Source organism: Staurois parvus, unplaced genomic scaffold (genome assembly GCF_062004578.1).
Source record: "Staurois parvus isolate SC_StPar_1 unplaced genomic scaffold, SC_StPar_1.0 ptg000444l, whole genome shotgun sequence".
NCBI classification, from domain to species: Eukaryota; Metazoa; Chordata; class Amphibia; order Anura; family Ranidae; genus Staurois; species Staurois parvus.
The window spans coordinates 1-15,191 of NW_028318240.1; the positions used below are offsets into that span (position 1 = coordinate 1).

The 15,191-nt window shown below is 43.7% G+C and overlaps 1 protein-coding gene across 1 annotated transcript in view; it reads left to right on the plus strand.

The window, feature by feature from the left end:
* Positions 1-5: 5 nt before the first annotated feature.
* LOC149453931 (complement C3-like) overlaps positions 6-15,191 on the plus strand; it is a gene marked incomplete at its 5' end in the record, with an annotated part of 75,801 nt that continues 60,615 nt past the window's right edge. Inside the window, 4 exons of the mRNA XM_089688004.1 lie at positions 6-203; positions 2,243-2,309; positions 6,377-6,463; positions 11,895-12,098. Coding sequence (XP_089544130.1) covers positions 6-203; positions 2,243-2,309; positions 6,377-6,463; positions 11,895-12,098 — 556 coding nt within the window. The remainder of the gene's footprint in view (positions 204-2,242; positions 2,310-6,376; positions 6,464-11,894; positions 12,099-15,191) is intronic.

Consider the following 15,191-nt stretch of genomic DNA (forward strand, 5'->3'; position numbering starts at 1 on the left):
GTGTGGAATGGACTTACAATAAAGAATTCTGCAGTCTCTCCACTGCTAAGGCTAAATACCGCCAATTTGTGACTGTAAAGGCTGCTTCATCTCTGGCTGTACCCTATATCATTATTCCTCTGACCTTGGGCACACATGACGTGGAAGTGAAAGCGGCCGGTCAGGCTGTCCAAGATGGTGTGCTGAAGAAGCTGAAGGTCGTGGTGAGTACAAACAAATTATGTTAGAGCCTCTTTCAGGTTTTTATTGCTGTCTTTTGGGAAGAAAAACATGAAGTGATAGGACATGTCTTCAAAGTGGACACAGATATATTTCACACACCTCTGCAATACGTTTACTTTTCCCCATGTTTTCTCCTATTAGTATGCTGCAAGTACAGAAACATGTTGACACTATTGGGGAAGTGATGAGCTTAACTGCTCTGCACATCTAACCCCCACGACACTAAAATATGACCTTTGTTCCATATATTCAATTATTGTCTCAAATATTTACAAATTGTCTCTTTCAGAAACCATTCCCTTCTTCTCATCTCTAAAATTCCTCCTCATCTTCTTCCTCCTCCTCATCTACTTGCTTCTCCATTTCCATAGTCCCTCTTCATCTCCTCCTTCTTCACTCTTCTCATCTCCATAACTCCTCCTCATCTCCTCCCCCTTCTCATCTTCCCCCCACCCCTCCTCATCTACTCCCCCTCCACATCTCCATAGCCCCTCCTCATCTCCTTCCCCTCCCCTTTCCACATCTCCATAACCCTTCCTCATCTTCTCCCCCTCCTCATTTTCCCCCCACCCCTCCTCATCTCCATAGCCCATATTCATCTCCTCCCCCTCCTCATCTTCCCCTCACCCCTCCTTATCTACTCCCTTCCCTTCTCCATATCTCCATAGCCCCTCCTCATCTCGTCCCCTTTCCACATCTATATAACCCGTCCTCATTTTCTCCCCCTCCTCATCCTCCCCCTGCCCCTCCTCATCTCCATAGCCCCTCCTCATCTTCCCTCCCACCCCTCCTCATCTCCTCCCCCTCCTCATCTCCCCCCACCCCTCCTCATCTCCTCCGCCCTCATCATCACCTCTTCCTTCTTCTAAACCCCCCTCCTTTCTCCTCATCGCCATAACCCCTCCTCATCTTCTCCCCCATTTTCATAACCCCCTCTTCTCCCCCCTTCTTGTTTCAACAACCCTCCTTATTTCCTTCCAGCTCCCCATCTCCATAACCCTTCTTCAACTCCTCCTCCCTCCTCGTCTGCATAACCCCTCCTGCCCTCTCCTCATCTGATCCCCCCCTCCTCATTTCTATAACCCCTCCTCATCTCCATAATCCCTCCCCAGATCTTCCCCTCTTTTCCTCTCCATAACCCCTCCTCATTTCCTCCCCCCTCCTTATCTTCATAACCCTTCTTAAACTCCTCTTCCCTCCTCATCTCCATAACCCCTCCTCAGCCCTTCTCCTCTTCTCATCTCCATAACCCCTCCTCCTCTCCATAACCTCTCCCCAGCCCCGTCCCTCCTCTCCTCTCCATAACTCCTCCTCATCTCTCCCCCCCTCCTCATCTCCATAATCCCTCCCCAGATATTCCCCACTTTTCCTCTCCATAACCCCTCCTCAATTCCCCCCCCCCTCCTTATCTTCATAACCCTTCTTAAACTCCTCCTCCCTCCTCATCTCCATAACCCCTCCCCAGCCCCTCTCTTCTTCTCATCTCCATAACCCCTCCTCAATTCCTCCCCCCTCCTTATCTTCATAACCCTTCTTAAACTCTTCCTCCCTCCTCCTCTTCATAACCCCTCCCCAGCCCCTCCCCTCTTCTCCTCTCCATAACTCCTCCTCATCTGCTCCCCTCTCCTCATCTCCATAACCCCTCCCCAGTTCCTCCCCTCTCCTCATCTCCATAACCCCTCCCCAGTTCCTCCCCTCTTCTCCTCTTCATAACCCCTCCTCATCTCCTTAACCCCTCCCTAACTCCTCCCCTTCCTCCCCTCCATAACCCCTCCTCATCCCAATAACCCCTCCTCGTGCACAATCAGAGAACACAGAAAGCTAAAAGCTCACAAGATTTCTAGCAAAATGAAGAGGTATTTTTTGCGCATATAAAACAGATACAACAAAACACTTTGGTATATTTAGCAGACCAAAAGGAGCAAATAGGAGAATTTCATTGCTCGGGTTATCATACACTTTAGCTTTTGAAAGATAACGTTTCATACTTTATAAATGTGTTTCTGTTTTTTTTTTTCAGCCGGAAGGAAAACGGGTTGTGCAGACCTTAACAAACGTTATTTTAGATCCCGAAGGAAGAGGAAGAGGTCTGTAAATTTCATCTCTTTGGATAAGATATGTTACTTCCGTGTTTAATTTCCACTTACAGTAAGGAGATGTCTTCTGAAAACTTCGATAACATTGGAAAAATCGTCCCTTGTCTTGTGTTTGTCCTTACTGTAGAGAGATATTGTATCCTTTGACTTCCCATCAAAGGAAGTAAAAGAACATTTCCCCAATGGGAAACAGACAACAAAAGAAAATCCCTGGCTAAGATTTTAGAACCTAATCACTCCTTTGCGATGCATTAACGCAGCCCATTGAAAATGAACACCAGCTCCAATGCGGTAAAAATTATACACGAGCCTTTTTTTGTATTACAATGCACTACCGTGTGTTGCAGTGTGCTACAGTATGAGTGTGTTGGCTTAGTCTGCTTTAGTACCATTCAAAATGACACATGTAACAGGAAGTGTGTCAAAACTACAGAACAACCCCCCCCCTCACCTCAACTTCATAACATAAGGGAGCAGTGTTCTGTAGTCCTGACCAGGGGCGGACTGACCATTTGGAAACTCAAGCACTGCCCAAGGGCCCGGGGTCAGTAGGGGGCCCCATAAGATGCCCCTGGTACCTTTTTCATAGGCTTTTTTGAGTTTGGGCAAGGACACAGGGGCCCCATGAACCCCTATTGCCTGTGGGCCCCATGAGTTGTCAGTCTGCCCCTGGTCCTGACACACTTCCTGTTACATGCATCATTTTGAAGGGCACTCTAAAAGACAACGCACTCAGGAATTTTACTGCTAACAGTCAGCACAGGAAGTTATCAGCTCCTGGGATTTTTTGGCAGGATCAGTTTTTTCTGCAACTTATCAAAAGACTTTTGATAGTATATTTAAACAATCACATGAAACAAATAAAAGAAATGTATTTTTAGGGTTTAAAGTGTATTTCCACTTTTGCACTCAAATTGAGATTACACCTGCTATATATTTGTTACATGCTATCATTTACATAGCAATTACAAAAATGAATTTAAAAAATAAAGAAAGTAAAATTTATAGAATTGGATACTTTTTACATGCTGCTTTCGGAAAACTTCAAAGTGAAAGGACTGGAGAGTTAAGGTTTACTATGGTTATCCCTGTCTGTACTGTGCTGGCAGATCTCATTATCCACTGCACACTAGATTTGAACATTGAGAAATAGAAAAAAACCCTAACTAGAAAAAAACTACTGGGACTTTTTAGGCACCACACCAACAACACTACATGTAAATATTAATTAAAAAAAAATCAAAGATTTATTATACAATGTTAAAAAAAACCATATAAAAAACATAAATGTGCAGTGCTGTTAAAACCAATAAATAAATACATATATAAACATGTAAGAAAGTGCACACAAATATATAAAGTGACACTGTGCATCTATGTATGTGCCACTAGAATATGTGGCCAATATAAACGTGAAAGAAACACTGTGTCTAAAACATAAGTCCAGAGTGCAGGCGTGAACGAGATCTCAAATGATCTTCTGGTATCCAAAAGACACAGATTGTGGATCCAAGATGGCCAGGACACCCTATGACTAAGAGCACTTGCTCAAAGCGCGTCAGGGTCGGGCTGTAGCTGTTTTGATGCCTTACCGCCGGCACCACAAGGGGTCCCGGCGGCAGCTTGCAATCGGTCAGTAATCTATTTTATTTGCTTTCTTGCTGTATACATACCCATTGTGTGGAATAAACATCCTAAGGCAATATTGCACTACTGGCCACCTCTGTTGTTTCTTTCTGAGCTCCTGTGGGAGCCAGGTACATCCGTAGAGTGGTTACCATTTGGGAAGGCTAAGTGCAAACCGTGGGATAGCGAAGGAGGTATTGACCAGATCTGACCAGACCTTTTTGATGAGATGTCTGGTGTCCTTATTATATCATACAAATGCGCAAAAAGGTTGCGTATCTGGTGAGTGCGCAATCTACACTTTAATTGTCTCACCTTATCCACAATCTGTGTCTTTTAGATACCAGAAGATCATTTGAGATCTCAGTCACGCCTGCACTCTGGACTTATGTTTTAGACACAGTGTTTCTTTAACGTTTATATTGGCCACATATTCTAGTGGCACATACATAGATGCACAGTGTCACTTTATATATTTGTCTTACATGTTTATATATGTATTTATTTATTGGTTTTAACAGCGCTGCACGTTTATGTTTTTTATCTGTTTTAGAGGTCTTATATGGTGCCTTTTGTGTACAGCTGCTGTAATCTGGGAATTGATAGACTGGAAGGCGCTCACTTACTTTATATGTTTTTAGTAAAAAAAAACATAATTGTAGTACAAAAGTTGATCATGGTTTACTTTTGCTGCATGAAGTACCAGAGATGTATTTCAAATCTTCCTGAGGAAGCAGACTTTTGTCCTGCTAAACACGCTGGAGAAAATGAAAAGGAGATACTTAGGAGTTTTATATACATCTGTTCTTTATATGTACTGTATATGGAATTCTGGAGCGATTTATAACAAACATGATGCTTGTATTGTTACAATATGCAATGGTCTTTATGTTTTTATCCAGAGCTAGTTGTTGCTCAACTTTTGTACTACAATCATGTTTTTCTTTTAACATTGTATAATTGTATAAAATATTTTTTAATTAATATTTACATATAGTGATGTTGCCACATGTCCCTGGCTCACCCCATACCTCTTTTTCCTGCTGGGTGCTCAGGACCTCCATGCTGGGTGTCAGGTTAGAGAGTGTCAGGAATTCAGTGAACATACATTGACTGATATCACTGAAACAGGTGCAGCGCTGATATCACAAGTATGTAAAAAGTGCTTATTGGAAAATTGAAAATTGATAATTGATAATTCAATCAACCACATACAAATATTATAAAGTGCCAAAAAGCACAAATAATATCTCAAACTTGTGACATAAGTACTACCCATAAACTCTATATAAAATGCAATAAATATAAAGTGCAGAATATATTAAAAAAACACATTAAAGTGGTTATAGTGATAAATAAGTGAAAGTCCAAAGAATGAACGTGAGGGTCTTAGAAGATCTCAGCAAAAGTGTTCAAATCTCTTATTCAGGAGTGACGGATAGTGTGACTGGTAATAAGTGAATGGCGCACTCACCAGATGCACGCTAAAATCACGCATTTGAGATTACAACTGTCTCATCAGTTCAGTCAGATCATCCGCTCCAATGTAAGGCCAGGTTCCTGTTCCCTTCAGGGTCCCTCGATTGGTATCACTGCATCGGGTCTCCTCTAAAATAGGCTCTGTGAATGGTGAGACTCACAGAGAGCCCAAAAAAGGATGCCACATAGCATGATACTGCATTTATCAAAGGAATTTTATTTCCAAATCGGGGTGCATACAACAGAAAGCAAAACGACTGACCATGTACATCCAAGATGGCCACCAGCGGCGGCGTGACGTCAAGACGCTGTAGCCCCCCCTGGTGCGTTTCGTGCTAAGCACTTAGTCATAGGGTATCATCAGTGAAAGATGATCCTAGAATTATTTAATTTTCTGAACATTTGCTTATAAACCCCCTTGGAATATCAAATTAAAGTTGAAAAAGATAAAAAATGTTCAGAAAAATTAAATAATTTTAGGATCATCTTTCACTGTTAACTATGTACTGTAATGGCTTTTAAAGTGTCACTTTTGGACAATTTTGGTTACCATAATTTTTGCCATTCCAGGGAAGCATGCAATTTTTAGACTTGAAATATTTAGAATCTCTCTACTAGATGGAACCTCATCTTTTATATTTTATTTTTTTTGAAATAGTGTTTTATTGATTTTTGTATGCAGTACAATGAATTTTAAGCATGTTTTTTGAAAATACAGATTTGATAAACAGTAGCACAATTATCGCAGGACATAAAAAATATCAACTGCCACCATTTTATTCTACAGAGTCTTTGCTTAGAAAAAAAAAATATATATATATATATTTGGGTTTAAGCAATATTCAGGCCTAAGTGCATTTTAACCTGTGATTAAAAAAAACGAAAAAAAAGAGGCCTGAGGCATTAACAGGATTCATTGGTTAATGTTGGTCTGTTCATATTTCATTCTGCAGCCGGAGTACAGGAGGAATTGGTCAAAACAGTGAATATCAAAAATGTTGTTCCCAATACACCAGTTGAAACCATTGTCACTGTGCAAGGTAAGTGTTAAAGAAGCAATATTTATATCTTACAGAGGTAGCTACTAGCAACTCATTTCTTACTGCATAGATGCCAACTGTCCTGAATTTACTGGGGAATCCAAGTGCTTTGTCCTAATGATGATGTGTCCTAGACTGCATTCTGAGCAGGGGCAGACTGACCATTTGGAAAGTCGGGCACTGCCTGAGGGCCCAGGGTCAGTAAGGGGCCCCATGAGATGCCCCTGGTACCTTTTTCATAGGCTATTTTCAGTTTGGGCAAGGACACAGGGGCCCCATGATCCCCTATTGCCCGGGGGCCCCATGAGTTGTCAGTCCGCCCCTTATTCTGAGATCACAGTATCACTCTTATTTGAGTTAATAAGTATGTGTGTTAACTCACAGAACAGTAATAAATGAGGCTATCACGGTGCAAGCGGGCAACCACCCTACAATTAGGGGCAGGGCACCTGGAAAGGCATCCCAGAAATTGGATGTGATCTGTGTGCGGCCATCTGGAAAGTGTTGTCAAGTATGTCTTTCAGGGACCGCCGCGGCGCCTTCCCTGGCGCACGCGCACTAGCGGCGGTTCGCGCCGGGACACAAGCACCAGGTCCCGGAGGGCCGCGGCTGACAGGAATCCGCGCATGCGCAGTAGGAGCCGCGGGCGTGCCCAGGGCGGCCAATGACAGCTAGGCGCACGTCATGGGCGGCCAATGACAGTGCAGGGCGCAATATTTAAAGATGCCCTGCACTGTCACAGGTTGCCGCAAGGTCTGATCTGTAACCTGAGTTCCTGTGCCCTGTGTTTGTTGACCTGGATTGTTTGACCTCTCTGCCTGCTCCAGCTCTGACCCGGATTGTTTTGACTACGCTGCCTTCTCCTGAGTTTGACCCGGATTGCCCCTGACTACGCTTCCTTCTCCTATCCTGACCCCCGGCTTGTTTGACCATTCTGCGGACTGACTACAATACTGACCCTGCGTGTGACCTGACAACTCTCTGCCTGCCGACTCTGTACCTCGCCGTCCCCCACGGTGACAACCGCCTGTTTATCCTGCCTGGTCCTGCCGGCCTCCTCACATCTGGCTCTCTTCTGGTGTACACACATCCCCGGAGGTTCCCTCTGCCACTGGTGGGATTGCTCGGAGGTCGTGACCTGGTCCTGGTTCTGCTCCAAGTCCATCCCCACCATCAGGGGCCCTGGTGAAAACGCAGACTGGGACTTAGACTCCACGCTTTGGGTAATCCTGTCAAGTGGGCTGCCAGAGGCACCACCTGGCGGATCCATAACAATGTCAAAGATGAAGACATGTCCCCATAACTACTTTCTCCCAAGGTGTGAGCAGGCTAGGAAATAATATACTTTGATCAACCATAACCTTATGACCATCCAAGTAATATTGAGTATTGCCACCAAAACAACCCTGACCCGTCGAGGTATGGACTCCACCAGACAAGTTGTCAGTAGCAGATCCTTTAAACCTTAACCGGCTTGCTTTCTTCTCATACTACATCCTGGTGCCATCTCTTCAACAGGTAAATGACGTACACTTACCTGGAAATCCATATAATGTAAAATAAAATGTAATTTGTCAGACCAGGCCACCTTCTTTCATTGCTCTGAGGCTCAGTTCTGATGCTTACGTGCCCATTGTAGGCGCTTTTGGATGTGGACACTGGTCAGCATGAGGTCAGCAGTTCCATGCACTGTGTGTTCTGATACCTTCCTATCAGAACCAGCATTAAGCTGTTCAGCCATTTTACCTGCAGTAGCTCTTCTATTGGAACAGACTAATGGGCCAACCTTCGCTCCCCATGTGCATCAGTAAGCCTCGGCTGTCTACGACCCTGTATGACCTTTTCCTTCATTGGACCACTGCAGACCGGAAAATTTCCACAAGAACTGCACTTTTGAAGTTATTATTACCCAGTCATCTAGCCATTCCATTTTGGCAACTGTCAAAGTCACTATACAGGTGAAACTTGAAAAATTAGAATATGGTGCAAAAGTTCATTTATTTCAGTAATGCAACTTAAAAGGTGAAACTATTATATGAGATAGACTCATTACATGCAAAGCAAGATAGTTCAAGCTGTGATTTGTCATAATTGTGATGATTATGGCTTACAGCTCATGAAAACCCCAAATCCACAATCTCAGAAAATTAGAATATTACATGCAATCAATAAAACAAGGATTGTACATAGAACAATATCGGACCTCTGAAAAGTAGAAGCATGCATATGTACTCAGTACTTGGTTTGGGCCCCTTTTGCAGCAATTACTGCCTCAATGTGGCGTGGCATGGAAGCCATCAGCCTGTGGTACTGCTGAGGTGTTATGGAAGATCAGGAAGCTTCAATAGCGGCCTTCAGCTCTTCTGCTCTCATGTCTCTCATCTTTCTCTTGGCAATGCCCCATAGATTCTCTATGGGGTTCAGGTCAGGCGAGTTTGCTAGCCAATCAAGCACAGTAATCCCAAGGTCATTGAACCAGGTTTTGGTGCTTTTGGCAGTGTGGGCAGGTGCCAAGTCCTGCTGGAAAATGAAGTCAGCATCCTCATAAAGCTCGTCTGCGGAAGGAAGCATGAAGTGCTCCAGAATCTCCTGGTAGACGGCTGTGTTGACCCTGGACTTAATGAAGCACAGTGGACCAACACCAGCAGAGGACATGGCTCCCCAAATCAACACAAACTGTGGAAACTTCACACTGGACTTCAAGCATCTTGCAGTGTGTGCCTCTCCATTCTTCCTCCATACTCTGGTTCCTTGGTTTTCAAATGAGATGCAAAAGTTGCTCTCATCAGAAAAGAGGACTTTGGACCACTGACCAACAGACCAGGTCTGTTTTTCTTTAGCCCAGGTAAGACGCTTCTGAAGTTGTTTGTTGTTCAGGAGCGGCTTGACAAGAGGAATATGACATCTGAAGCCCATGTCCAGGATCCGTCTGTGTGTGGTGGCTCTTGATGCACTGACTTCAGCCTCAGTCCATTCCTTGTGAAAGTCCCCAACACTTTTGAATGGCCTTTTCCTGACAATCCTCTCCAGTCTGCGGTCATCCCTGCTGCTTGTGCACCTTTTTCTTCCACACTTTTCCCTTCCACATAACTTTCTATTAATGTGCTTTGATACGACACTTTGGGAACATTCAGCTTCTTTTGCAATTACCTTTTGAGCCTTTCCCTCCTTATGGAGAGTGTCAATGATGGTTTTCAGCACAACTGTCAGGTCAGCAGTCTTTCCCATGATTGTGATTCCTACTGAACCAGACTGAGAGACCATTTAAAGGCTCAGGAACCCTTTGCAGGTGTTATGGCTTAATTAGCTGATTAGAGTGGGACACTTTGAGCCGAGAATATTGCACCTTTTCACAATATTCTCATTTTCTGAGATTGTGGATTTGGGGTTTACATGAGCTGTAAGCCATAATCATCACAATGATGACAAATCACGGCTTGAACTATCTTGCTTTGCATGTAATGAGTCTATCTCATATATTAGTTTCACCTTTTAAGTTGCATTACTGAAATAAATGAACTTTTGCACGATATTCTAATTTTTCGAGTTTCACCTGTATATAAAACACTATTGAAGGAATCCTATTTTCCTCTTTACAAATGATAGATTATAGTTAGAAGCTTCTTGCTGTCCTTACACTGTTATTACTAGAGTATGTACCCCAATAACCTACCAAATACCAATGCCACTTCTTTTGAATAATTGTGTTTCATAATACTGAATTATGCATGATGAATCCATTAGTAGCCATTGATTATATTACATGGCCTGTTCTGTGACCATCTCTGGGGGGGTTCTTGGACGCTCTTTCTACAGGTCCAGCTGCAACTGCCTTGTTGTTCAGTAGCCCTGTGTCAGTGTGCTTCTGCCTTTGTGCTCTGTGCTACCTCAGGACACACTGCCTAAAATGTGGTTGTTTGGCATTATGGGTCTTTTTTAAAAATGCAATGTGGCCATACCACTGCAGAGGGTTATGTGCATTATGCTCCACCAGCTTTACATATTTGGTGCTGCCATCAGTTGGAACAAATGAAAAAAATGAATGCAATTTGTTAAAAAAAAAAAAGCCAAGAGGAAAGCCTTGCCGTATGACCTGTCAAAGGCACATGGTCATCACTCCTCCATTGACAGTTCTCTCTGCAGTGTTCAGAACTCCATGAAGACTCTCATGCCTAATAACACGGCCTGCATTTTACGAATGGGCTGTAAATTGCAGGCTGCACCGTTGAGTACTACTGCAGAGTATATCAGAGAATGGATATCAGTATTCGTTTCTTGTTATAAATTGTCCCCTTATGGTGCATATGCAGATCAGCTCTTTAGCTTATGGAAGAATTGCACAGCCTGTGCTGTGGTACATGTTGATGATGAGCTTGGTGGCATCAGTTATCCATTTATGTATTGGCCATTGAATTGATTGATTGGCTGGTTGGGGGCGGATATCTCAAAGTGAAAAAACAAGAAGCGCACCAACCTTGCGCATTACCTCAGTAACCAAAATTTATTAGTAAAAGAATGGTACTCACAAAACAGCGAATAAAAACAGGCATGTAAGTCTGCCAAGGGACTTCAGAGACAAGAAGCCAGCGCAAATCCCATCATGGGGGTAGACACTCAGTACAGCTGACGCGTTTCGAAGGCCATGCCTTCTTCATCAGAGCTGACTGGACTGAGAGTGTTTGCTCCCATTTATGCCCACAGACTGAAATTTGTCCCTCCACTTTGGGTTGAGCTCCCAGCCTAAGACTGCCCAACCCAAAGGAGAGAGACAAATTTCAGTCTGTGGGCATAAATGGGAGCAAACACTCTCAGTCCAGTCAGCTCTGATGAAGAAGGCATGACCTTCGAAACGCGTCAGCTGTACTGAGTGTCTACCTCCATGATGGGATTCGCGCTGGCTTCTTGTCTCTGAAGTCCCTTGGAGGACTTACATGCCTGTTTTTATTCGCTGTTTGTGAGTACCATTCTTTTACTAATAAATTTTGGTTACTGAGGTAATGCGCAAGGTTGGTGCGCTTCTTGTTTTTTCACTTTGCAGTATTGGTCGGGCTTCCCCAGCCTTGTTTTGGAACTGCACAACCTTTCATGCACTGGTGGTCGCTTCTTCTGGTTTGATTTCATCTACTCGCCACCGGCCTGTGTCCTAGAGCGCAGGAGAAATCGTATTTGGGGGCGGATATCTCCCAGAGAACTGTGAGAGTCAGTTGAGGATATCAGCGGGTGCTAGGATTCCTGCGCTCCCATGGCGCACAGGAGTGCTGGCATACTCTGCAATCCTAATTAATTTCTTTCAGTGGTGCACAAGTGGTACATTTAACTCTTTCATTCCACAGGTAACTTTTTTTGTAACCTAGCATTCATTTGAGGGGTGTGGGAAGTAAATTAAACACACATGGAGATCATTTTTAACTCAGCTCTTTGCAATTCTCAGGGACAGCGGTTAGCCAGCTACTGGAGAAAGCCATCGGGGGAGGCAATCTGAATCACTTGATCACAGCTCCCTTTGGTTGTGGAGAACAGACCATGATGAGTATGACTCCCTCTGTGATTGCCACTCATTATCTGGATGCCACCAACCAGTGGGAAAATATAGGCATACATCGCAGAACAGAGGCCATCCAGCACATCAATAGTGGTAAGAAATAAATACCTGTACTTTCCTATGGGCTTTGGTGGACTCAGTCTACAGTGGACCCCCTTAAAATGCATCATTGTTTGTCTTTGTACATACCCTTTGCCTTAGTGCCACTTGGACTGCTGAGAAACATAAGCATATAGCACCACATACCCAAGTAGCCATGACTCAAAGACGATACTAAAGCCAACTAAGTTGGAGAAGGGCAAAGCCTCAGCTTTGTCAAAAGAACCCCTAGCAACTTCTGGAGGAACCCAAGCTGAGAATGGCTCCTTAAAGGAGTCATCTCCCATAAACTGCAACAGACCAAGAGTGCTAGCTTTGCAGCCTTGGCCTAAACGAGCAATACGAAGTGATGGCATGCTGGCACAGGTTTATAGCCATAATCATTATTCTGACATTTCATTCAATATGAAATAATTTGCATTGACTGAGGCAATTATGGAGCAGCCCACAATACTACAAAAAAAGATTGAGTCCGATACACAGCATAATTTGATTTAGCTTTTGGAAGTGGATAGCTAAAGCCAAAACCTTTTTAGCTTTAGAAAGCATTGGGAAAATGTAAAACCTCTGTCCGGGTTTTTTAAGTCTTCTTGCTGATTGGAATGGAAAGTTTTTCATCACTTCCTGTCCTGGAGCCACAATGGGAAGTGAGAGGAAATCTCACCAAAGAAAGGGAAACACACCCTTTTAGTCAGTTGTCACCAGAACAGGTGACCCAAGAAAAATAGAGCTAAATCCAAAACATCCATAGTTTATTTAAAGAATAAGAACATCTTCCAGTGGAACGACCTTGCCAATGATTGGGCTTTACCCGTAGAGCAATGGAGACTGGGAGGGCTGGGGGACATTTATACTAACACACATTAAGGTAGATAGTTAACCTCGCTTCCTAAATTCTCAATTCAAATTAACTATTAGGTAATAAAATCTAATTTAGAAGCACATGTAGTTATAATGCAGTACACATATGAATGTATGTGTGTGTGTATATATATATATATATATATATATATATATATTCTCTCTCTCTCTCTCTCTCTATATATATATATATATCTCCCTCCATCCCTCTCTCTCACTCCATCTCTCTCTCTCTCTCTCTCTCTCTCTCTCTCTCTCTCTCTCTCTATCCCCCCCCCCCTCTCTCTCTCTCTCTCTCTCTCTCTCTATATATATATTGTGACAGCGTGATGATCTGTCACCCAGGATTCTCAACTAGGCAGGTTGAGGGGCTCCAGGGTAAGTGTTTGATACGGAGGAAAGTGGCTTTTCACTTTCCTCCTTTGTTTGTAAGGTCTGTTTTGGGATCTGGAGCCGGGAGATTTCAAAGAGATCTGGGAGGGATGAAATCTCCAATCCTGGGACCAGGTTTTGGGAGAGCCAGGAGACTGATTGCACAGGTGTGTGCAGGCCTCTTCATAGAGTCAGGACCAAGGTTCTGGGCTCCACCCCGGCAGATAGGAGTCAGGAGGGCTCCACCCCGGCAGATAGGAGTCAGGAGGGCTCCACTTGGAAGACAGGAGGTCACTGCCTGGAAGTCAGGTGGGCTTCACCTAGGAGAGGTGGAAGCCAAAAGCAGCAAGGGGCTGCTAGAGACTAGCTGTGTGCTAGAGGCCAGCGGTGCAAGTGCCATATTTTTGGGAAGAAGTCTGCAGGAGACAGACAGCAAGCTGAGTGTAAGCCAGGAGGCTGAACCGTTGTTTTGTGGATGATCGATACCCCTGTGTGGGAAACTTCTGTTTGAACTTTCATTTAAATAAAAGTGGGCTAAAAAGGCCCTGAAAAAGAAAGCGAGTAGCTGTGTGCGTTTAAAAGCTCTACCACGTTGAAGCGAGTTCCCACAATATATATATATATATATATATAGATATAGATATATATATAGATATACAGTCATGGCCGAAATTGTTGGCACCCTTGATATTTTTCCTGAAAATCAAGTATTTCACACAAAAAAGGTATTGCATTAACACATGTTTTGCTATACACATGTTTATTCCCTTTGTATGTATTGGAACAAATATAAAACAGAGGCAGAAAAGCAAATATGACATAATGTCACACAAAACCCCAAAAATGGGCTGGACAAAAGTATTGGCACCCTTAACTTAATATTTGGTTGCACACCCTTTGGAAAACATAACTGAAATCAGTCGCTTCCTATAACCATCAATAAGCTTCTGACACCTCTCACCCGGAATTTTGGACCACTCTTCCTTTGCAAACAGCTCCAGGTCTCTCTTATTGGAAGGACACCTTTTCCCAACAGCAATTTTAAGATCTCTCCACAGGTGTTCAATGGGATTTAGATCTGGGCTCATTGCTGGCCACTTCAGAACTCTCCAGCGCTTCTTTGCCATCCATTTCTGAGTGCTTTTTGACGTATGTTTGGGGTCATTGTCCTGCTGGAAGACCCAGGATCTTGGACGCAAACCCAGCTTTCTGACACTGGGCCCTACAGTGCGACCCAAAATCCTTTGGTAATCCTCAGATTTCATGATGCCTTGCACACAGTCAAGGCACCCAGTGCCAGAGGCAGCAAAACAACCCCAAAACATCATTGAACCTCCACCATATTTTACCGTAGGTACTGTGTTTTGTTCTTTGTAGGCCTCATTCCGTTTTCGGTAAACAGTAGAATGATGTGCTTTACCGAAAAGCTCTATCTTGGTCTCATCTGTCCACAAGACGTTTTCCCAGAAGGCTTTTGGCTTACTCAAGTACATTTTGGCAAACTGTAGTCTTGCTTTTTTATGTCTCTGTGTCAGCAGTGGGGTCCTCCTGGGTCTCCTGCCATAGCGTTTCATTTCATTTAAATGTCGACGGATAGTTCGCGCTGACACTGATGCTCCCTGAGCCTGCAGGACAGCTTGAATGTCTTTGGAACATGTTTGGGGCTGCTTATCCACCATCCGGACTATTCTGCGTTGCAATCTTTCATCAATTTTCCTCATCCGTCCACGACCAGGGAGATTAGCTACAGTGCCATGGGTTGCAAACTTCTTGATAATGTTGCGCACTGTGGACAAAGGCAAATCTAGTTCTCTGGAGATGGACTTGTAACCTTGAGATTGTTGATATTTTGCC